The sequence below is a fragment of the Gracilinanus agilis genome, chromosome 1 (genome assembly GCF_016433145.1).
Source record: "Gracilinanus agilis isolate LMUSP501 chromosome 1, AgileGrace, whole genome shotgun sequence".
Lineage (NCBI taxonomy): Eukaryota > Metazoa > Chordata > Mammalia > Didelphimorphia > Didelphidae > Gracilinanus > Gracilinanus agilis.
Window position 1 is genome coordinate 559,850,563 of NC_058130.1, and position 25,630 is coordinate 559,876,192.

A 25,630-nucleotide genomic window follows, 5' to 3' on the forward strand; every position below is an offset into this window, starting at 1 on the left:
GGGCCCACTAGTGAGTTTCTACCACACCCGTTATTACAAAGACAATGTTCAACAAAGTAAATATCACAAGGAAGAATGAAAAGCAGAGTTTAAATAAAGGTATATTAATACTTCAGAACTGTGAGTTGCTTCAAAATGAAGGACAATGTAAATAGTGAAGGCATGGATTACAAAACACTCAATACATTAAGGGATAGTGTCTTTTTAGCACTAACTATATACAGGCTCATGTAGACTGAGTGTTGGAAGATAGCTTTCAGACTATCTGGTCTAAAAACCCTTCATTTTGTAGATGAGGAAACTGAGGCCCAGAGAGGGATATGACTTGCCCAAGATCCAAGGTTTTGACTTTAAATGCAGTGCTTTACGCATTCCACCATGGAAGTGTTATAAAAATTTTTCTTTCAAAAGACCTAATTCCAGCTGGTTGATTAAATCTAAGATAGTATGTAACCTGAGTTCCAAATATACTTTGCAAACACTGAAACCAAAGGAGAAAAACAAACCACGTTGGAAAGCAGGGAATAAACTTTAAATTTGGATAATGTTCCAAAATGTATGGTCTTGGCACCAGAACAGATGTAATGTAAAAATGAATATGAAATGCCTCCTGGCTATCTCCTCTTTACTAAAAGGTTAAAGAAAACAATACCAAATTAGGACACAGGCACAAGTTAAAAAAAACTTATTTAATAAGTAGCTGTACCACCTACAATCTATATTAAGTACTTTCAATGTTATTTAACACTTTCAACAATTTAAACCAAAACATTTTAAGTGCTTATCTATACTACCTATATTTTTCAGAAAATTCCAAATATTAAAATTGAAAGTCAACAAAATACAGACAAGTTAAAAGTTGAATGGAATGTTGGAACTTTAATAAAACTAGCACTCTGAAGAGCACTCTAAACTCTGAACACAGCTTCTATTAAAACAATGTGCTTTTAAAAGTCAAATGTTTTTATTTTTATTTTTTCAACAATCTCAATAAAGAATTTAAAGGGACACGGTCAGGCTGAAAAATTAATCTTTTAACCAAATATTTTAGAGAACTTTAAAATTCATGTGGGAACATAAAAAATTAAGCCAAATGTTCACATTTCACTTAGTTTGGGAAAATGAAACCATGGATTGGGATTAAGTTGTGGCTGATACTTTATTTCTAGAATCTCTTGTAATATCCCCCAACTAGTTTTGGTGTATTATCATTGAAATTCTTATGAAAAAAATTTAAGAGTATTAGAAAAATAAGTTTTATAAGAGCCGTACATTTTGGATTAAGAGTTACCTGACAGTGTCCCTATAAGCAGCATTTTTCTTTTCTTTCTTTCTTTATTTTTATAATTGCTTTTGGTTTATTCTTCAGTATGGGAAATAGCAAAATACAATGGAATGCAAACTATACAGTAAAAATTGCATTGTCAGACTTTTAGTCACTCATACCAAATCTCTGGTAATAATGAAAATTTATATGGTACATCTAATTAAATGCACAAATAAGAACACTCAGTTCCAAAATAAAATTATTTTTTGGTAACATCTTTTCAAACTGGGCTTTTTTCAAAAGTACAGTTAACTACAAAAGGAGAGATTAAATAGGCAGTTATAAAATATATTTATCCTAAGAATATAAAATGTTGATGCCCATGTTGAGAATACATTATACATTATGCACATCTTTTAAGCATCATTTGTTTTAATGTAGATAAAACCACAAGGTTTATTGCTTGTATCAGACGTGTGAATTAAAATCTAGACAACCTACACAGATATATATATATATTCCTCTGGTCAAGGGTTTTTTCAGCTTAATTTGGTGAAATGTAACTTTTTAACTGTATCAACACATTTGCCAAAAAAAAAAAAAAAAAAAACCTTTTTTTGAAAACAAACATTAACAACTTTATTTTATATAGCAGTTTACAGTTTGGTTTTCAGAAGTACCTATAGGTCAAAGTCCTGAGATGCTGACTTGTGACTGATTTCCATCACTTATCTGGTTGGTGTCTATTCTACTACGCCATTTTCAGGTACAGGTAGGGAGTTGCTGCTAAGAGACAAAGCCCTAGCGAGTAACTACAGCAGCAACTGAATCAACTACTAGTGCAGAAGCTTGCTGTGCAAATTAAGGCTTTATTTGTAAGGAATGCTGCCGAAAGTACATTGTCCAGCAAGCAAAAGCGCCAACCAAAATGATTGTACCAAACCCGATCTTAGTGAGAATAGGTTTCCAATATAACCACCTTTTTCTTTTTCGTTCAGTCTCATTTAGCCTCTGTTTCATCTGCTGCACCTTTTGAGCTGTATTAGCTTTTCTGTCCTCTCGGTATCGCTTCCGAACAGCACTACAAACAAAGAAACAAATACATAAGCAAACAAGTCATTTGGATTTTACTACCTCCTTGAGGCAAAGGAAACAGAAGAAAAAACTCTTTTCCCCATTACAAAATCTTAAAACAAAGCTTTTACTTGCCGAGGAGACTTTTGTAGAGTGTGTTTTGTTGTTGTCGTTTTTTAAACCCTTACCTTCTGCCTTGGAGCCAATACTTTGTGTACTTTGTATTGGCTCCAAGGCAGAGAAGAGTGGTAAGGGTAGGCAATGGGGGTCAAGTGACTTGCCCAGGGTCACAAGTCTGGGAAGTGTCTGAGGCCAGATTTGAACCTAGGACCTCCTGTCTCTAGGCTTGAATCTTAATCCACTGAGCTACCCAGCTGCCCCCATTGTTGTTTTTTTTAATCTAGCTAGAGGAACAGAAGTTTAAGGATAAGAAAAGAAGATTTACATCATCATCTAGAAGATTTAGCTTTCTGAATTTTATATGTCTAGTTGGCATTCTCTATTTGGTCCCAAATTAGGCTGTTTTTTTAAGCCCTTACCTTCTGTCTTAGAATTAAGACTATGTATTAGTTCCATGGGCAGAAGACTGGTAAGGCAATTGTGGTTATAAAAGTGACTTGCCAATGGTCATCAGCTAGGAAGTGTCTGAGGCCAAATCTGAACCCAGGGCCTTCCATCTCCAGGCCTGGCTGTCAATCCTCTGAGCCACTTTACCTACCCTGTCCCTCCCAAACTAGTTTTAATGAAAACTCCTTAATTCTGTGAGAAAATCTGGGCAAAGTAAGTATTTTCTTTCATCAAAATTATTACACATCAGAGTAATGGACAGAGACTTGCAGGCTACCCATGTCTCATTTATCAATACTGGCTTTGCCTGATGTCCACTTCTCTTTCCTACTGCCTAGCCTTTTGACTTTCTGTCCTGAAGTAGAAGATGTCACTTTATATAGTTTCTCACTGGGTTTCTTGATAATTTTTCAATCTCATGCAACCTTCAGCACTTTGCTGAGGGATGTGGGCATCCTGAATATCCTGCCTTCTTCAAGCTGCCATTTTGGCTTGTTCCAAGGAAACAATTCTTAATAAGAATCTGTAAGAGGGAAAACTTATATATATATATATATATTTTAAGGTGTGGTTGCCAGGAATCAATAATTCAGATTGATTCCATAATTAAAATAGACCCAAGTCAGGATGGATTTTATGGTAGTTTATTTACAATTGGGAAGGTAGAAGGTAGGACAATAGAGAGAGGGTTAAAAGGCTAATTAAACTAGGCTAACAATCACAAGGCCTTAGCAATTAGAGAGGCAAAGAAGCCTCCTTGAGGTAGAGATTCTGGAAATGCCAAGGTAGGTGAAAGGAAGTCAGCCTAACTTACCCACCTGAGGGGAAGCCGCCTGAGGTCTCAGCAGAGATCCTTTAGAGAGTGCAAACTCCCCAACAGGAAGTTTACCATCATATTTGAAAGATAGCAGCTTTCTTCACTTCCTGGAGGTCCACCTCTAATTCAAGTGGACAAATGGCAGCCTCAACACTGTTTTGGACTGCCCAAAGGGCAGTCCCTTGTTCTTGATTTGTTACTTATTGTCACGTGTGCATAACTCATCTCCCCTCCCCAATAAGGGAGGTGGGGATGACATTATCTCTGGTGGCTAGAGTTTTAACTATGAATGGGCTTGAGCTAATTCCATTTACACAATCTAACATATGAAAATCACTTGGGCATTATGAAGAGGGAATAATTCACATTTATATGGTCTTTAAAGATATATAAAGCAGTTTCCTCAGAATGATCCCATGGGATAGATAACAGAAATATTTTAAACTCCTTTACAAATAAGAAAACAGGCTCAGAAGTTATTTGTTTATGGTTACATATTTAAAAGTATAACCCCTGGCACTTGAATATAAGTCTTCCGTTCCTAAATCTAGTCCTCATTTCACTATACCATGTTGCCTCATCTCATTAATACATCTTTTATCCTATACGAAATGAATAATCAATCAAGATATATTACCATAATGATAATAATCACTAACATTTACATAGACTTAAGGTTTGCGCCTATCTCATTCCATCTAGAAAGGTGACAAACATCAAGTACAACTATAGGAATAAGAAATTAGCACTGAAATAGGATGGATTGAATGCATGAAACAAGTTGAGAGAGCACTGATTCAGAATTGAGGTGATGAGAACTTGGCCTAAAATGGTAGCAAAACATATGAAAGGACAGGACACAGGCAAGAAACACTATTGAGAAATAGCAGGGCTTGTGCTTAACTGGTATGACAATTAAAAATTCTGACTGGCTTCTGGGTAAGTATATCAATTTATTGATTAGGCGAGAATTAATCAATAAATTAAATGGTCAATGATCTCTCTCAGTGATCAAAGATCAGGAAGTCCCCTGATGCAGGTCCATAATTACAATTTAGGAGCTCATTATTCAGCCCCTCCTTGAACCTCCCAAGACATCTCTAAATGGTAAATAGCCAAGGAGAAGGTGGTCCATCAAAACTCTTAACCACTCCCCATCACCAGGGTGATGGGAGGTACTCATGTACTTAATGCTATGTCATTAGCAATAACTTCTAGTCTAAATCAGTTCTTATTTACTGAGCATGATGAGCTTCATTATCTCCCGTTTCAATTTCTCAAGCTCTAGGGAGGACATTCTTTAGAATTTCTAAGAATAAAGGAATGTGTACAGAGGTGAAAGAACTGATTAAGTCTCTAATTAAAAAGAACAGATACAGAAATAATTCAGCAAGTATTAAAAATAAATCCTCTCATTGAATATGGTACAGGAGGAAGAAAAAAAGTAATGGATGATGGTTTCAAAGCTGGAAGAATCCAAGAATGGCAGGAGAAAAGAGAGAAACTGGTAATCTTATAGATGCTAAAAAGAACTGGGAGTGAAAGAACACTTGCTCACATTTGTATTCACCTACGAATAGAACTTTAAGGTTCACAAAATATTTTACACACAAAACCCCTTTACAGTATAGATAGTGCAAATAAGATTATCCACATGGTACAGAAGAAAAAACCTTAAGATTTGAAATGTACAATGATCTGTTTACATTAACATATCTAACAGGTGTCAGAAGCAGAATGGAAGGTGTGGTTACTCCTTTCCCGGATTTGCCTCTCAGTAACTAACCCCTCTGTGTGTCACTTTAATGTGATTCTTACCACAAGCCTGTAAGGTAGATACTAATGGTAAGTATTTTGTAGACTTTCATATATACTCTATGTACCTTGTGTGAACCAATTTGAATACATCTCCCTCAGCAGAATGTAAGCTCCTTGATGGTGAGGCCTGATGTTACTTTTTTTTTTTTTATATGCCAAGCCCTTAGTGAGCTTTCTGTGACAAGGTAAGAATTTAACGAATACCTGATATTTGAATGATTAAAGAAACTGATTCTAAGAGAAGTGACTTGTCCCTGGTCACAGAGTTATTAGTTTTCCCCTTGGTTTCAAGTTCAACACGAAAGCCAATAAGGGTGATGAAGTAAAGGAATATTATGACCAGAGTAGTGGGTTAGAAACAAGGCTTGTTTTGCTTGGCCCTGTGGAAGTAGGAGCAGGAGTTGAAATATAGAAAAATCAAACTGGGTTGGATGCAAATAAAAAGTTCCTAACAAGTTCAGTTAGGAAAAAGTAGACTGGGCTGTCTTGGGAAGCAGTGGGTTTTCTTTCACTGGAGACTATTTGGTGGGTATAATATAGAGTTGATTCTTATTTGGATACAAGTCAGCTAAGATGGCTTCTGAATTCCTTTCCAGCTCTTCAAATAATCTGATGATTATATGAAGGCTATCTGGGGGTTGTCTAAGGGAGAGATTAGAGATCCTAGAGGCTGAAGGACCAGTTAAGAAGCCATTTTAACAGCCAATATAAGAAGGTAATGAGTGGGTAAGGCTGAGTGGTTGCAGTAAATGTGAGCAGATTTGAAAATATGGAGAATCTAAAAGAACACCTAATATATTGGTATGATGAGAGAGAAGAATTGAAAATGACCATAAAAAACTTTTCTTTTTGTCTAAATTCTACTAGTTGTTATGGACATAACTCAAATCTTTCTTCTTTCATAAGCTGCATATTTTTAAGTCAAAAAACCCTTCAATCTGGACTACAGGATGATCATACAAGAAATATTGGTGGTAAGTCTCAGTAAGTGTACAGAACCCTTGACAAAATATATTAACTTTTACAAGTTTCTGTCAGTAAAAGAGTAACTTATATAAGTTGCAAACTACCTTAATTAAGAAGTAAATCGTATTATAATTACAGATCAAGCAAGTTCCTTCAATTTATGGTCTGTGTTTTATACTTTTTACATCCTCTACAATACCAGGCATACAGGAGATGCTTGATAAACCAATTTGGAAGTGAGTTGAATAATTTGGAGATAACTTTTATGCTCTGACACTTATGGTCCTAAAAAGCAAGATGATGCAAAAGAAATTACTGACCAATAAATCTATCTAAAAGGGAAAAATAAAATCTGTTTTTTCCTAGCATATTAACTCTATGAAACTTACCTTTCAGTGCTCTCTGTCACTGTATCTTGCATCTTGGTGGAGAGTTCTGTAAGGTTTATTGTGTCATCTTTTTCGCCACCTTCTAACTCTACCCTATTCCCATTGTACTTTCCAATAATTATTTTAGTTGGATGAGGTGGTGAATGTTCATAGTTAGGTGCCTCGTCTTCATTAGACAGTTCTTTCCATCGCTTCTAAGGAAGGAGAAAAGTACAACACAGTGGTTAATAAAATCCTTCATTTTCTTAGAATGTTCTTTCCACCATTTCTAAATGGGAAGAAATGTACCACATGACACCTAAAAAAAATCCCTCAGTTTAGTGTTTCATAAAGTGCAATATTAACCAATTTATAAATTAAAAATGCCTCACTACTCAGAAAAATCTTAGATAATAACAACCAAGGATTAGCAACATTTCCTCTTTGTCTAAAAAAAAGTATGCTATAACCTCTTAATAGCATTTAGAGCAGTGTGTAGAATAAGTTTATCTAGCTCATGTCCCTGTCCAGGGGAATTTTGTTGGTGAAGTACTAAAGCAATCTCACACATTCTAAAGATGGTCAAAATGAAATATTTGGTATGATCTGATTCCTTATATTATAGAGAAGAGCTGATTAAGTCATCTGTCAACCTCTTAATCTAGGTGTGCTTCTGCTTGGTTTGCCTTACAAGGGACTAGAACTCAAAGTTCTGAGAACTAGCCTATCAGTGGACTGGGCAAAACTCTCTTAATTTCCTGGAGTCTAACAGTTGACTATAGAGAGCAGCATCTGTCACTGTAACTCTTCATTATCACCACTACCATGGTGATATACAAGAGGAAAAGAATATGTCAAGAACACGTATAGGCATTCAGAGAAATAGAAAACCAGTGTATATGGGAATGGCTTAGAGACAGAATATAGAGACATATCCTATGGCCAGAAAGCAACTGAAACTCTTCAAAATGGGATCTAGCCACTTCTTAACCTGAATATTGCTGTAACCAATCTGAAAAGCAATTCGACCTCCCACTCTCAGGCACTAAAGGGTATCTACCTTTTAACCAAACCATATCCCTAAGAATTCAAAGAAAGAAAAGGTCCCATATGTGGAAACATGTTCACAGCAGCATTTTTTGCAGTGACAAAGAACTGAAAATAAGGGACTGCCCACCAGTCGAAAAATAACCCAAAAAGGTATAAAAGGTATATGACATTTGAAGCAAAAATACCTAGAATTAAGTCCTACCCCCTGACACAAAGGTTGTTATATGATTTTGAGCAAGCAAACATATTTCTTGGTGATCTAAGAAACTCTAAGAACATACAATCAGTTGACATCTATGAATAAGAATTTCCATGCCAAATGTTTCCCATAACTACAAAATTATTGCTCTAGGCCAAAATTTGTTTGAAATTTTCAAATTAAAAATTTCTATTAAAACTTCACATTAAGTGCTTAACCTTCCAGCTCTCACTATAGATCTAAAATACCACACATTACTCATTAAAAATAAAGATTTTGTCTCATAATGTTAAAGGGGAGAATTCTAGAAGTTCATGATAATAGAAAGGGTTTGAATACAGCCATAGCAACAGATTTAAGTCTACTGTTTAAGGATCAGACTTAGTAAGTATGGAAAGGTTCATCGCCTGTAGGTTGATTATTATTATTATGACTACTATTAAGTCATCTTTTTTGGCCACAACCACGTATGAAACAAAGAAAAATATGAAAAATCTTTTAGTCCTCTATGACTTTCTTTTGCTCCTATAGTTAATTTCTAATAATCACAAAAGTTTTGGACTGCTTAAAAATTAACTAACAAGTTAGGCAGTGATGGTAGTATATACAGTGACCAATGAATAAATATAATACTGGATCTGAAGCATATCCATCTTTATAAAAAAAAGGAATTTTAAAAAATCTTTCTTCTTAGAATCAATACTGTATATTGGTTTTAAGGTAAAAGAGTAGTAAAGGCTAGGTAATTCGAATTAAGTGACTTGCCCAGGGTCACACAACTAGGAAGCTTGAGCCCAGGATCTCCCATCTCTAGATCTGGCTCTAAATCTACTAAGGGACCTAGCTGCCCCCAAGTATATCAATCCTGACAATTTCTCTACAAAATGTAACTAGAAGGAAGTTGCAGTTATCTGAAAGATTGGCTGACAGGTTCTCCTTGACAAGAATTAATTAAAGGAACAGGTGTAGTTTGTTTTATTACTCATCCAAAGGTAAACAGAAAACACTACTTCACAGAGCAAATGTTCATTTAATATTGCAAATATGACAAATATGTGCAAAGATATTACTATGAAAATCATTTAAACTATATGTCAACATCTGTAGTACATAGTGAAAAGAAATAGAAATCTAAAGAAACTTAAGATCTCAAAATAAAAAACAAACATACTGATACTGACACCAGTGAAAAAAAGGCAGGAATATACAAGTATAGTACAGAATATGTTGAAAAATATGGGTTAGGAGTGATACATGAAAGAGATCAAAGGTTTGTAAGCTCTACCACTTTTGCTTATATATAAAGCATGAATACTTTCTTTGGAAAAAAAATCAGAAGGCACTGGGAGAATACATCTCCAAAATAAAACTCTAATTTTAATAGATAAGAAATGACATGTTAATGATGTTGTGTCAAATCAGCTGCCTTGTCAAGGCTGACAACTTGATAAAAAAAATCATAAGTAATACAAAACTTAAGGGGAAAAATACAATAAATAAATACAGGAAACAAACTGAGATACTTGACCCCCTTAAACAAGTGACTGATACTGACAAATAGAAGAAGAATGGTGAAAAGGACAATGATAGCAATGACAATAATTTCAGGTACAAAAAATGTAAAGCAATAATGAGGGAACTAAAAGAGCCAAAAAACTGATTTAGTCAACAAATAGACATATTTGCTAAGTGGGGCTATATGACAGTCAAAGTCAAAGAAACATCTTTTTAGATCATAGAATCATTCATAAGAGCTTTTAAGAAAAATCATGAACTAAATGTGTAATTAGAAACAGTTGTATACTAAGTAGGTAGTGAAAGTGAGGAATGATGTATTGCAGGTACAAGAGTTTCAGTGAAAAACCACCCAGATCCTCTATGATAGATCTCTTAAAGAATATGAATCACAAAGGAGGAGAAAGCATAGATAGGTTGTGAGCTCTATTATAAATCCACTGAAGTACTTATCTGTGATGTAAAAAGCACGTGACTTGGGAGTTTAGAATCTCCCATCCACAAAATTCATATGATTCCATGACAGTTATGACAAGAACCCTATGATTATCAATAGAAGGAATAAAAACAAAGAGGCATATGTCACCAAAAACACAGGAAGCTAGACCTCAGCAAAATTCTGAGATGTAGTAGTCCTGGCCATTAGTGAGGACTTCTGCTAGCTGCAATAAGAAGATGGTTACCTACTATTCTACAGTTTTTTAGTTTAACAGAAAAGTCTTTCATTCCTCATCTAAAAATTGGGTTAATAATACCTGGACAGTATACTACCTTTCAAGGTTGCAGTGAAATAGTTAAATTGAATAACATAGGTAAAATTCTTATGAAAGGAAGCCTGACATCATGGAAAGACAACTGAACTTGGGCCAGGAAGTTAAGGGGTCAAATTCTGCCTCAGAAATTAGTGCCAGGGGCAGCTGGGTAGCTCAGTGGAGTGAGAGCCAGGCCTAGAGACAGGAGGTCCTAGGTTCAAACCCGGCCTCAGCCACTTCCCAGCTGTGTGACCCTGGGCAAGTCACTTGACCCCCATTGCCCACCCTTACCAATCTTCCACCTATGAGACAATGCACCGAAGTATAAGGGTAAAAAAAAAAAAAAAAAAAAAAAAAAAAAAAAGAAATTAGTGCCAAGTCATTAATCTGCTCTCAATTTCATTTTTCTGAACCCAAATCTAAAGCTCTCTATAAATCTTAAAGCAGTACAACAAACAAGGTATCTTGAGATTGAAGCTGGCAATTTTTGTTGTCAGTCATTTCAGTCATGTCTGACTTGTCATGACCCTATCTCGGGTTTTCTTGGCCAAAACACTGGAATGGTTTGCCATTTTCTTCTCTAGCTCTTTTTACAGATGAGGCAAACAGAGTTAAATGACTTATACAGGGTCACACTAGTAATTGCCTGAAGTCAGATTTGAACTTGGGAAGATGAGTCATCCTGACTTCAGGCCCAGTACTCTATCCATTGCACCACCTAACTACCATAACATAATTACTGAAGAATAAAAAGAACAACATTCCAGTGTCTTCTGATGTGATCAAAGTCTTTCATGCACTAGACTGTCAAAAATATGTAGGTAAGTGTGGATAGATATCTGATCAATTTGCAATTACATAAGTTAAGTCCTAGCCCAAATCTGATATTCCTACAACTAAAAAGAATATTTGAACCAATCATTTCTTTCTCTTTCTCTCTCTCTCAGAGACACACACACACACACACACACACACACACACACACACACACAGCACACACAGACATTCACAATTCAACTTTAGGCTTTCATCACCTCTCATCTGACTTATTGTAAAAACCTCCTAATTTGTTGTGTATCTCAAGCCTTTTTTTAAAAGTGATTTTCCTAAAGTGTACATCTAACCATGTCACTCCCTGTACTCATGAAACTCCAATACCTCACTGCTTCCCTTAAGATCAAATAAGTTCCTCTATCTAAATTTGATACTCATCATAATGCTTCATAATGCTGTTCCACCTTAGTGTACATTACTTCCCTTCCCACAACCTGTAACATTCTAGCCTAAATGGAATTCTTGTTGCTCCTAAAAGTCACATATCAACATCTGTCCTTTTGAACTGGGGGTCTTCAATATCTAGAATGCATTCTCAATTCACCCCTAAATCTTAGAATCCCATCTCCTTCAATACCGTCTGTCCTTCAGCAATCCTTTCTGCACAAAACCTTTCTTGATCTCCCAAGCTGCTAATCTTCCCCCTCTCATTATGCTTATGTTTATTTTGTACATTTTCTACAATATGCTTATTAATGTTCTGTTTTTCCCCCAATACAATGTAAACTCCTTTAAGGAAGGGACTGTTTCTTTTTTTTTTTTTTAATTTTAAACCCTTAACTTCTGTGTATTGACTTTATAGGTGGAAGATTGGTAAGGGTAGGCAATGGGGGTCAAGTGACTTGCCCAGGGTCACACAGCTGGGAAGTGTCTGAGGCCAGATTTGAACCTAGGACCTCCCGTCTCTAGGCCTGGCTCTCAATCCACTGAGCTACCCAGCTGCCCCCGGACTGTTTCTTTTTTAAATTTGTATCTTCAAAAACTAAAATACTACAAGGCACATGGCAGGTGCTTAGTAAATGTTTGTAGGTTGATTATAAACAGGACAATGTTTTAGTTTTAACTGATGAAATTATTAGCTACTACTCTTTAAAAAAAAATTTTTTTTAAAGGCAATGGGGGTCAAATGACTTGCCCAGGGTCACACAGCTGGGAAGTGTCTGAGGGCAGATTTGAACCTAGGACCTCCTGTCTCTAGGCCTGGTTCTCAAACCACTGAGCTACCCAGCTGCCCCATATTAGCTACTACTCTTAGCACTGAAATTTTTTCAGGCTTCTTTAGAAAGGAAAATACTTCCTAAAGTCAAAAGATTGTCTTTTTTGAAAGTACAGGAAGATAAGAGCCATATTTTAAATTGGGCCACAGTCTAACATGCCCAATGATGTCTAAGTAACAAAAAACAAAACAATACAAAATATTCTTTTACAGGAATATAGCAGTCCATTTCCTCTGCATCATTTTTTGCTAACATAGTTAATACTGCCCGATTAAGATTTATGTCATTACATGGAAGAAAGAGAAGTATTTCAGTGATTCTCACTTATGGGAAATTCTAACACTGTAACATGTGCTATGTAAGGTCATTATACAATTAATGATTTATATTCACATTCTCTCATATATCTCTAATTTATCATAAAACTGGTTTTGCTTTTCTTTGGCTTCCCAGTGCTCAGCACACTGTCTGGCATTTAGTAAGAAAAAATGCTTGTTGACAATCCCTCAGTCCCATCAGTGAGAAAGCAGTGAAAACAGGGAGATAAAAGCACAAGAAAACCAATGGCTATTTGCATTTGACTAAGTAAGATACCTAATAAGAATGCTAAATAGTTCCCAGAATTTATCTGAGGTATTATTTTACCCTTCATTGAAGCTTTGTGTTTGACCAGGACAAAAGTAAAAAATGCCAGTAAGAGTCAATTTATGCTAGAAATAAAATCTTATTGGACCATTTCCCAGAATATAGAACAAATTCTAAATCTGTCATTAAGAAAAGGAGTACCGAGCAAGAAAATGATGAAATGGAACATTTAATCTTAGTAAAGAATTTATAAAAATCTGGAATTCAAGCTGACTTGCTATTTGAAGGAAAAGCAACTATAGAATACAACTAACCAAGCCAAAAAAAAAAAACAAAAAAAAAAACCTTGCTTGATTTTGAAATTGCTCATTTATGAAGCTAAGACACCAGAACTTTACAATGCAACTGAAAGCCTCTATTTGAAGGTGTGCTGTGTTATAATCTAGATTAGAGGTTCTCAAACTTTTTTCTGGGGACCCCTCCTTCCCGGATTGCAGAGGGTGGACATCAGAGACCAACTTTCAAACCCTTCATTTAAGGAGCACGCCCAGAGCATTCACTTCCTTCTTTTCCATCTAGCTGTAAGACTTCTTGGTGCTCCTACACTGGGTACCTCACCCTAGGTTTTTAGCTACTTCTTATGTACTGAGAACTCCTTGAGGGCAGAGACTGATCTTTTGCTTTCTGAAGTATTCAGAGTGTTTATCATAGTATCTGGCACAAAGTAGAGGTTTAATAAATGTTGACTGACTGACTAATGGAGACAGTCACTGAGACCCTTTCAGGGAATTAGTCCCATGAAGTCAAAACCATTTCATAATAATACTAAGGTGTTTTAATTTCTAAAGCACTATGGTAGAGTCCACAGGTCCCAAGTCCAAAAAATTCTGAGAACTGTTGACCTACATAATTTACCAGATAATATGGAAAATTATAGACTAATGAGAGTCTGCTAATGCCATGATACCAACTATTAGTTCATATAACAACCGTGAATTACCTGGGTGGGCCAAGGTGACTGTAACAGTCTAAAGGAAATGTCCCAATTTTTACCCCACCCCAAAACCTGAGAAATTGGAGTACAAATTAGAATGTGTACAATGACAAAAAAGGGTACATTCTATGAGACTTCTTAAATCTTCAGATCAATATTTATCTCAATTTACCCCACATATAGAACCATAAGACTCATACACAGCAATAGAAATGTCTACTTCCCTAAGCTGGTATTTGGAAGTGGAGGAAAAACAAATACTTCAGAATGAAAAATATAATTGGAACGATTATTTCATGTCACAATGTAAAGACTTCAAGGAAAACATTCGGAAAGATCAAGGATGTCCCTGATTTTCTCCAACACTGGGGTTAAAAAAGAAAAGGAAAGAATGAGTTTCCAGATATGGTAATTTTGTAAGTGAACCAGTCACATAATCACACATGCTGTATTTCTAAACTATAAATAAAGGAAAGGAAATAAAGGAGGGCAGGGAAGGAGACAAGTAGCATGTGCTAGTTTTCAGTCCTGAGAAAAAGTATTTCAAACAAGGCCATTGAAAGTTACTCTATTATAGCTGAGGGTTGAAACACTATCATGAATGGAAGAAAACTACTATGCTTCTCCTCAAAGTACTGAAAATATAGGATCAGATAACATGGAATTCACAGTAGCTTTTCAGATGCCCATTCTCCAGAGCAATTAAGTCATAAGAAGGTCAGTGATCCCTCCTGCTGTATTGCAGTACATTTACAATTGCATACTTCATACGGAGACCTTAGCTAAGCTTTTTAGAGAATGGGACTAATGAAGTTAAGATTGAGTGTGTCTGGGGGTAACTGGGTGGCTCAGTGGATTGAGAGTCAGGCCTAGAGATAGGAGGTCCTAGGTTCAAATCTGACCTCAGACACTTCCCAGCTGTGTGACCCTGGGCAAGTCACTTAACCCCCATTGCCTACCCTTACCACTCTTCTGCCTTGCAGAGTACTGATTCTAAGGTGGAAGGTAAGGATTTAAAATAAAATTAAATTAAATTAAAAAAAAAAAAAAAAAAAAGATTGAGTGTGTCTGATCCCTGTATGAGACCAAATTTTTTATGGATGCAAACTATGAACGTTCATTATACAAATGTGTGTTATGGTTAGAGTGTTGAGTGGGGGCATGTAAACAAATCAAAACCATATTGGTCATCATACATCCAAATGAGAGCGACAACCCCATTCCCCCAATATTTCCTCAAATTGTATAAAAGTGTGGAAGATAGAAAACAAGTAGCTCGGGAAAAAATGTTGGGTAAAGAAAAATAAAATATCAGTTAAGCATTTTAGTTCATGTTGCTCAATGTAAACTGCTAGCTTTATTCATCAAAATTCACTTTCTCAAATATACCTTTACCCACTCCCAATTTACTGTACGCATATAGTAGACATGCTTCCCCCCATATGAAAAATGACTGGCTGTCAACCACTTTCAATCTTCAATTCTAAGAAAGCATTTAATTTCTGATTGTTTTACTGTGTTTTTTTTTCTAGCTACATGATTTTTAGGAAAGGACTTTTAGTTTTTCTGCCTGGTAAAAATGCTGTGCTATACAAAGCTGGCACTCTATTAATGTTGAATGACACTGGTTAACCCAATGCTTCTCTTCAGATATAGTTTTCCTTTAATACTCTTTTAAAAGTTTTAAACGCCTTGTAACATATTAAAGGAAGAATGATAGTCTATTCTTTTTTTTTTTAAAACCTTTACCTTAATACTGTGTATTGGTTCCAAGGCAGAAGAGTGGTAAGGGCTAAGCAATGGGGGTCAAGTGACTTGCCCAGGGCCACATAGCTAGGAAGTGTCTGAGGTCAGATTTGAACCTAGAACCTCCTGTCTCTAGGTCTGGCTCTCAATCCACTGAGCTACCCAGCTGCCCCCATGATAGTCTATTCTAACCAAAAGGTTAATATAAAAACAGAAACTAACACCTATAAATGAGGGGGGAGAGAGAAAATAAGATTTTTTTTTCTTTTTATATATAGCACTTACTATATGCCAGCCACTGGGCTAAGCAGTTAAAAAAACACCCCAAACTCATAACAACCCTATGAGGAAGATAATATTATTCTCATTTTACAGATGAGAAAACTGAGGCAAATAAGAGTTAAATGACTTTCCAGGGTCCCACAACTACTAAGTATCTGGGGCTAGTTTGAACTCAGATCTACTTGACTCCAGGCCCAGCACTCTAGTCACTGGGTCTCACCAGATACCTGAAAATTGTCTTTTATTTCATAGCCAGTAGTTGGGTGACCTTGGGGGCAAATCACTTCACATCTCAATCTCATTTCCTCATTTGTGTAACATATGTAACATGAGGAAGCTGGATTAGGTGATGTAGGCCCCTTGAAACTCTACCTACTAAAATATTGAAGGCAACTGTCTGGTGATAAACCCTAGATGATTTACCTAACGTATTCCAAACGTGGCTGGTAATAAAAAAAAAAAAAAAAAGAAAACAGTAAGCCAGGTTACTAGATTTGAATAACATCAAATCTAAGGTCAGGATTCAAGGTAAAAAACACAAGGATTTGCTGCTTATTATTTTTAATAAGTAAAATTATAATATATAGTACACATGAATAGACAGGAAAATCTTAATACACAGTACAAAAATCTTTGTATTATATAGTACACACATACTACATAGTACTTTGTACTATGTGGTAGTAAAATAATTTTATAACGAAATGAAATATCTACTCAGAACAACTTTTGTAAAGTTCACTTGAAAAAGTGGCACACAAGTAACAACTCTTGAATTCATTTAATTCTGAAACAAAGCAATCATTTTCAATGCAACAGTTTCCTTTTAAAAAAAGGAAAGAAAACAACCAAGAGAAGTCAAAGATATCAATAATACATAGGAATTAATATGAATCTGAGTTCCCCAACAGAACATAATGGTACCATAAAATTTGAGGCTTTTTCCTTTAATCAATAAGTTTGTCATATCAAACATGCTTTTGGGGGAAGCAGAGCAATTATACTTACTTACTGCATTACTATATTATAGTAAAGCTATAAGGCATAACTATTTATCTTACATGTTTCTATTTATATAGATATATGATATTATTTTACCCATAAAAGTTTACCTGTATATTTGAATCTCCCATTATAAATTTTGCTCCTTCTATTACAGCCATATATGAAAATCTTAGTTGATCTGGAGTCTGAATAAGTCCCATTCGAAATTTTCTCATATTCACTAATACTTGCTTAATATTAACAGAGAAAGGATCATCTCTTTTTTCCATCTGCAAAGAAGGTTAAAATATTTTTGAGGTTATTACTATTGGAAGAGATCAGGAGCTTAGTGATATGAACAAGGGAACATAGCTCGAATTCAATAGTTCCTGTTAAAATTTTATAAATTTCAAGCTTCTCTGGGTAATTTTGTGAATATTAATCAGCCTCAGAGCTGAAAAGGATTCTTTAAGATGAAGAATAAATTAAAGCAGGTTTTCTTTTACAATAGTTATTGGTGGTTATTAGTGTTTAAGCTAATTTTATGCTATTACTGATAGTCCTACTAATTCTATGCATGATATGCTACACACACACACACACACACACACACACGATATGCTACGTTGACTAAAACAGCTTCAATCAAGTAGAAGATAAAACAAATCTACAAAAATGACTGGCATTTTTATACAGTATTAAGAAATAACAAGGTGGAAGCAAGCCAGGTGGCACAGTGGATAGAGAGCCAGGCCTGGAGATGGGAGGTCCTGAGTTCAAATCTGACCTCAGACACTTGCTAGCTGTGTGACTCTGGGTAAACCACTTAGCTTCAATTGTCTAGCCCAGTGGTTCCCAAACTTTTTTGGCCTACCACCCCCTTTCCAGAAAAAAATATTACTTAGCCCCCTGGAAATTAATTTTTTTTTAATTTTAATAGCAATTAATAGGAAAGATAAATGCACCTGTGGCCATCACCACTCCCCTGGATCACTGCAGCACCCACCAGGGGGCGGTGGCGCCCACTTTGGGAATCACTGGTCTAGCCTTTCCTGCTCTTCTGCCTTGGAACTGATAGTATTAATTCTAATTTTTTTTAAACCCTTACCTTTCATCTTAGAGTCAATACTGTGTATTGGCTCCAAGGCAGAAGAGTGGTAAGGGCTAGGCAATGGGGGTCAAGTGACTTGCCCAGGGTCACACAGCTGGAAAGTGTCTGAGGCCAGATTTGAACCTAGCACCTCCCGTCACTAGGCCAGGCTCTCAAACCACTGAGCTACCCAGCTGCCCCCTTGATAGTATTAATTCTATGATAGAAGGTAAAGGTTTAAAAAAAACAGGAGTTAATAACCAAAAGGGAGATTCTACTGAAAATAATTATAAAATGCATGCATTACTTGAAAATTATTCCTGAGACATACAAAGAACTTACATCTTAGAAACTGATTTATAGACTTAGGCCTATAAATGAAATGACTAAGAAGTTACTTTGTTGAACAAAATAAAATGATAATTAATATATTTTAAGGAAAAGGTCAAGATATCTGAAGGGAAATAATAGAAAAAAACTGGAAATAAAGGGGGACTCAGGAGTCCCAGATTTCAAGCTATTCCACAAAGCAGTAATTTAAAAAAATAACTTGGTTCTGATAAAAAATATATCAGGTACTAGAATAGATGATTCTAAACATAAAACATAAAACATAGAAGCAAATTTATCTAGTACCCTAGTTATTGATTAATACAAAAGTCCCCAGCTACTGGACTTACTATTTGACAAAAACTACTGGGAAAACTAGATAGTAATATGGAAGAAATTATATTTATACCCACAGCAGACACCTTATACAAAGAAAAACTCCAAATGGGTATGTGGCCTGCATATAAAGGGTTATAAACCTTTTATCATAAACATATTAGATTCATGTTTAAGAGAAAAATTAATTACCAAACAAGGGATAGAGAGGATCACAGGAGAGAAAATAATGTGATTATATAAAATTCAAAAGCTTCTATGCAAACAAATCTAGTAAAGCTAAGATTAAAAGGTACAAAATTAATTGAGAAAAAATTTGCAACAAATTTCTTTGTAAAGATCTAATATTTATATATAAGACAAGATATAGATATATAGATATATGTATAGAAGGAACGGATTTAAATTTAGAAAAATAAGAGCCAATCATCAAATTGGTCTAAAGATAGGAAGGCTATAAACAGGCATTTCTCAAGGGAAAGAAAACCAGGATTATTTATAGACATTTGAAAAAATTATCCAAGTCACTACTAATTCAGGAAATGCAAATTCAAAAAAAGCAAATTTGAGATACCATCAGTGGCAAAGATGTCAATAAAGGAAAATGATAAATGCTGGAAGATCTAGTGACAACATGCACACTGATTAATTGTAGTTGATGGACCTACAAATGAGTACAATTATTCCAAAAAGTAATTTGGAATTGTATGCAAAAAATTACTAAACACTGCTTGTCCTTTGACCAATTTTCTTTTGGTCAAATCATTGCTTAGGAGTATATAAAAAATGAGATCAAGGAGTGGGGGGAAAGTCCTAATTGAAGCAAAATCTTTATAGTAGCTTTTTTCCTTTTCTTTCTTTCTTTTTTTTTTTTTTGTGGAGGCAAAAAAAATCCTGAAAATTAAAGGGATATCCATCAACTGAGAAATGGCTGAAGAGGTCATGATGTATTAATGGGTTACCATAGTATTGTGCTGTTATAAGTAAATAGATGTTTTTCAAAGAGAAATGGAAAGATATGAACTGATGCATGGTGAAGTAAGCAAAACCAGAACAACAATTTATCCTATTATATCTATAATATAAAAATGGACAATTCTACTATCAATTTTAAAATATTCTTTCAAAAAGTTTTAAGTTCCACATTTTCTTCCTCCCTCCACCCCTCCCCCAATCATCAAAAAGACAAGTGGTATGTAGCCATTATACATGTGCAATCATGCAATACAATTCTGTGAGCTTTTATAAACTAACAAAAAAATGAAATGTAAAGAACTAAGAATAATTTACTATTATAATAACAAGAACACTATAAAGACTTTTAAAGTTATAAGAACTAAAATCAAAACAATGGCCATTCATGAATCCAGAGGACCATTGAAGAAATATGCTTTTCAAAACAGAGATGAAAGATTCGGAGAGAATTTGTCTTCCTTGACTATGCATATTTATTACAAGGGATTTGTTTTTCTTTTCTCCTTTAATCAGTGGGAGGTAAACAAGCCATGGTTACAGTATAAGATTCTACTTAGCCAGGGCAAGGATGGGGACAGGAGTTTGGAGAGATTAAAAGGATCAACAAAAGACATTAGGAAATACGTGTAGTGGTTTGTAGAAGACAAAAATCATACTGTAGGAGTTAAAGAGAAAGTGAGAAAACAGAAGTATTGCTTACATATTTTAAATGGTGAATTTACTGATGAAAGGAATAAATCAGTACATTTCCTGAAGGAACATAAAGATCAAGAGACAGATTTTTCCAAGCCTGAAGATTTGTATGCTTAAAAAAAAAAGACAGACTGCAAGAAACTACAAAAGATCTTTTCACTCCTATATTCAACAACTATAAACAACAATGTTCTTCAGAAATAAAATCCAAATTTGTGCCTAAACATAAAAGTAAAACCCAACTCACATGAAATAAATAGTATATTTTTAAAAAGCACTTACCAGGACAAGACAAGTATCAACTAATGAAAATGTGCCAGACCGGCCAATGCCTGCACTACAGTGAATTATTGCAGGTCCATGTTCAGCATTCAGGGAACCAGATTCTCGAACTTTAAATAAGAAGTTGAGGAATGAAGCTGGTGATTGAGGGACTCCAAAATCTGGCCATGTAGTATAATGAAAGTGAGATATTAACCTGATCTCACCACTCTACAACATGAAAATTAAAGAGAAAAAAAGTTAATTTGGCCCAATTTGACTATTAAAACACTATGTTGCTTAACAAAGATCAAATATTTCAAAAATGTTGTGACCTAGAACAAATCAATTAATCTCTCTGGTCTTAGGTTCCTCATATATAAATGAGACTAAATTTTTTGAACCCTAATTTTCCCATTCAGTATATAATCAATTAATTGCTTTTCTAAGATGTGGGGAAAACCTTTTGATGAATACCCTTGGCAAACAGCTATCACTATTCCCCAAAACAATAACAAATGAGAACCTACTTAATAAGTAATTTCTAAAGATGCTACCAAGATCAATAGTTCTCTTGGTCAAAAAAATTAAAAACAGTTCCTTAAAACTTTCAACTTGCTTCTTTGACCAATATTTATGCTTTTACCACTATAGAAAACTTGAAAGAAATAGTGACAAAAATGCAAAGCCATAGAGTATATAGAAGCATCTTTAAAATGATTCACTAGAAACTGAATCTTTTATCTTATTCATGAACAGACTAAGTAAGCTTAAACCTTTCAGAGATTTTAACATTTGGGACTTTAAAGTATTTAGTCAAAACAAATAGTAATTAAGTGGCCTGAATTATTTCTGTTTTCCAAAAGGATCTCTCAAGATATCCTCACTGATTAAAAAAAAAAAAAAAAAAAAAAAAAACACCACCAAAAAACCCTTAGCTTTCATTTCAGAATCAATACTGAATACTAATTCAAGTCAGAAGAATGGCAAGGGCTAGGCCAGTGATGACAAACCTTTCAGAGATGGAGTGCTGGGTATACCCTGCCCACCCTCCCTTACCTCACACAGGGGAGAGAGAAAGCACTCCCATTGGGCTGCTGGGTGAAGGGGCAAACAAAGTAAGGAATGTCCTCAGCAAGTGTGGAGAGGGGGTCAAGCACTCCACTCTCCTCCTGATCTGCCACCTGTGAGCCATCCGCCTTACCAGCTGTGCTCTCTCATTAGGCTGCTGGGCAGAGGGGCGGGGATATAAAAAAAGGTCATCAGGTGCATGGAAAGCGGGAGGGGAGCAGCTCCACCCAAGTCCCTCTGCCTTTCTAGTAACGAAACTGGGGGGAATGGGGGGGCGGGGGCGGGCAAGGAACATGCCCACTGAAGCACTCTGAGTGCCATCTTTGGCACCTATGCCATAGGTTTGCCATCACTGGGTTAGGCAATGGGGATTAAGTGACTCGTCTGGGGTCACACAGCTGGTTAGTGTCTGAGGCCATATTTGAACCCAGGATATCCTGTCTCTAGGTCTGATTCTCAACCTACTGAACCACCTACCTGGCCCCTCTGCACTGACGTTTAAAAAAATCTTTCAATTTCTTCAGTAAATGCTGCTGCCAGTAATAAATGTTAATGTAAAGTTAAACAGAATAAATAAAATTGTTAAAATTTAAATATTTGCATTCTTCTATTATCCCTCCCAAACTCTCCCTTAGATATATAAGCAAATTCTGAAAGATAATAACATTAGTGAAAGGTTTGAACTTCCTACAACTTTTACTTGAACTTCAATTATATGGCAAAATGGGCATATTTAAGTTTATCTTTCTGGTCAAAGACCCATGAAACTTCAATTTGTCTTTTCCCCTTTCCTTCAATACTGCCTGCCACGTCAATTATCATTTGTAAAGACCTGGGCTTAATGTTCATTTGAAGTGTCAGTCCAAGATAGGCATACTGATACAAAAGAATTATAGATTGTTCAGCTATATAGGTACCAATCTAGACAACAGGAGTCTATTATCCACTTCATTTTTAGTGTGCAGATAGGTAAGTCTAAACTCTTAAGTGCTATAAATATCACTTAGGAGACCCTGAAAAGTCAACTGTAAAAAAAAAAAAAAATCTGGAGGACTTCACCAACTATAGAGGATCCTCCAATGAATTTTGTGCTTGATTTCCAACACAATAATCATGATTTTTTTTAACTTAGCATTTCCTATTTCATGCCTTAATTAGTCAGAAGGCCTCAAGTTATAAATAAGCATTTATTTGAAAGCACCTAATATGTGCCAGCACTGTGACTAAATGAAAAAAAAAAAAAAATGAAACAGTCATGTCTTTAAGGCTCTTACATTCTATCATGAGAGACAGTATGTACACAAATAAATACATACAAAATATATTAGATACAAGCTAAATTTCTGAGTGAAGTGCTAGCAGTTGGAGGACATCAGAAAGAATTTCTGTAGAAGGTGTAGCTCAAACAGAAATTTGAAGTTAACAAAGGATTCAAGGAGGTGGCGGTGAGGTGGAAATGTATTCTACGAACACAGGACATTCAATACAAAGGCATCGAGGAAGGAGATGGTATATTATGTGTAGGGAACAACAAGATCAGTCTGGCTGTACCATTAAGGTACAGAAAGTAGAGTAATTTTTTATTACTGGAAAGGTAGATGAGTCATTTTGTAAAGGGCTTTAAATGCCAAAGAAGTTTATATATAATCCTAAAGGTAATGGGAAGTCTCTAGTTTACCGAGGTGGAAATATGGCTACCCCTGGACTTCAAGAAAATAGCTTTGATGGCTATTTGTTATGATGGATTAGGGTGGGAAAAGGCCTAAAAAAATGGAGACCAATTAAAAGTCTGTTGCAATAATCCAGACAAGAGGTAAAGAAAGTGGGAACTCTAACAATGCCTATAAGTGGAGAAGGGATCATATATAAGATGGCATAGAGGTAGAAACAACAAAATTTGGCAAATGATAAGTGTAATGGGTCAGAGTGAAGAGCTAGCACATCCTTGAAGGTAAGAACCTAGGTGACAGAATGTTGTTGTTGTCCTTGAGAGAAGCTGGAAAGGTAGGAAAAGGAGTGAGTTTGGAGGGGGAGAAAGATGATGAGTTATTTTGGACATGCTGAGTTTGAGATTTTTATGGAATATAGGTAGTTGGTAATATATAAATGTAACGAAGGGGAGAGACAATGCCTCTAAAATTTTAAAGCTAGGAAAATAGGCAAATAAGTCAGTACTTATTAGTGTTCTTGGTTGTGCTTTTGAGGGGTTTTTCATAACTCTGGTTATCTTCTCCCAAATTTGGGACTTCAGTTCATCAGGCATGTTGTTCAATGCTTCACTTCCCAATTTTCTTTTTGAAGCCACTACTAATGATGCATTGAGGAAAACTTCTATACAGTCTACAAATCTTTGGTGCCTCTCACTCTTCACTCATCTTCCAAGAAATTTATTGTTGTCCTCACCTATTTCTAGCATTTGGTGGAAGTCATTAACAGTATTTGTTGGTTTAAGATGGAAGATATTAAGTTCTTGAAAATTTTTAAATTGATTATGAGCTTAAACCTTAATGAAAGCATTTCAATATACAAAGAAAAAGATGTAACGTATATGAAATCACTACCACCTGAAGTACTTTTAAAAAAATGTCTAGTAACTTTAACAAAGTTTACAAAGTTTAAAAAAGTTAACAAACTTTAACAAATAACAAAACTATACTTTGTGTCTTCTTCCAAACTTTTCTTCCATAAGTTTTTTAATTTTTTAATGATGCTCCACTCCTTTTTTTTTCCTCTCTTGTGCACTTTCTCATATCACTATCACTAACGATTAACTTATCCTTCCCCCAAAGGAAGCTCTCTCTGAATTCAATAAGTACAGTCAAGTAGAACACATCAAAAGATTGGTTTATCTCAATTTGCCCTTCTTGCTTGTCTCTTCTGTCAGTAGGCAAGGAGGTGTGCTTTATCAGTTCTTTGAAGGCATGCTTTAAAGGCATGCTTGGTTACTAGGCTCAAATCTTACCTCTTAGTCATTTCCTGCAGTACTATTATTATACCTGTACACCAAAATCTGGTTCCAGTTCTTTGTTAGAACAATAAAAGCACTTATAAAAAGTTTTGCTACAAATGGGTACCCTATATCAGTCTTCAACATCTTTGCCAAGTAATAGTATTAATGGGTCAAAGGCAAGCACACTTTAGTGCTTTTTGGAGTAGAGTTCCAAACTCTTATTCCAGTATGGTTAGACCAGTTCATAGCTCCAGCCAACAGTAAAGTAGTCTGCCTACTTTTCTGTAGCAACTCCTACAATTATCATTTTCTTCTGTTGGTTTTGCCAATCTCGATAAATTTGAGGTAGAAGCTCAGTTCTTTTCATTTGCATTTCTCTTTTTATTAGTGATTTGGAACATTCTTTCATATGGTTACTGATAGACTACAGTTTTTATTTGAAAACTGCTGCCTCACGTCCTCTGACTCCTGGCTCTTATGTATTTGTACTGATTTCCTTTAGAGGTAGGTACTGAACCTCTATTTGGTGGGAATTAATTTCTAATTCTTACTGTATTGGTTTTGCTTTTACAATGTATGCAACTGAAATGGCTCATCTTATCTTCTATGATCAGGTAGAGAATTCTTCCCCTCTTTTCTAAATTTTAAAAAATGTGATCTATTCAGTAAACATATCCATTTAAAATGTATATAGCACATTTAAGATGCTAGTCTAAACATAATTTCTTCCAATCTGTTTTCCATTTTCCCCAGCAATTGGTTAATATCCATGAGTTAACAGGATCAATGCTATTATGTTGTGTTTAATGCATAAGGAAAATTAATCTGACATATATGAAAGATCTACTTTTTTACTGACTGGAAGATTCCTAATCGTTAATCAGTTACT

General features: G+C 35.3%; 1 protein-coding gene across 1 annotated transcript in view; it reads right to left on the reverse strand.

Moving 5' to 3' along the window:
- Positions 1-1,806: 1,806 nt before the first annotated feature.
- Positions 1,807-25,630, reverse strand: part of PTPN2 (protein tyrosine phosphatase non-receptor type 2) — a 96,631-nt gene continuing 72,807 nt past the window's right edge. The window contains exons 6-9 of the mRNA XM_044683203.1: positions 20,742-20,951; positions 17,164-17,325; positions 6,899-7,092; positions 1,807-2,348 (exon numbers count right to left, since the gene is read on the reverse strand). Of these exons, the coding sequence (XP_044539138.1) occupies positions 2,129-2,348; positions 6,899-7,092; positions 17,164-17,325; positions 20,742-20,951 (786 nt within the window). The 3' untranslated portion in view covers positions 1,807-2,128. The remainder of the gene's footprint in view (positions 2,349-6,898; positions 7,093-17,163; positions 17,326-20,741; positions 20,952-25,630) is intronic.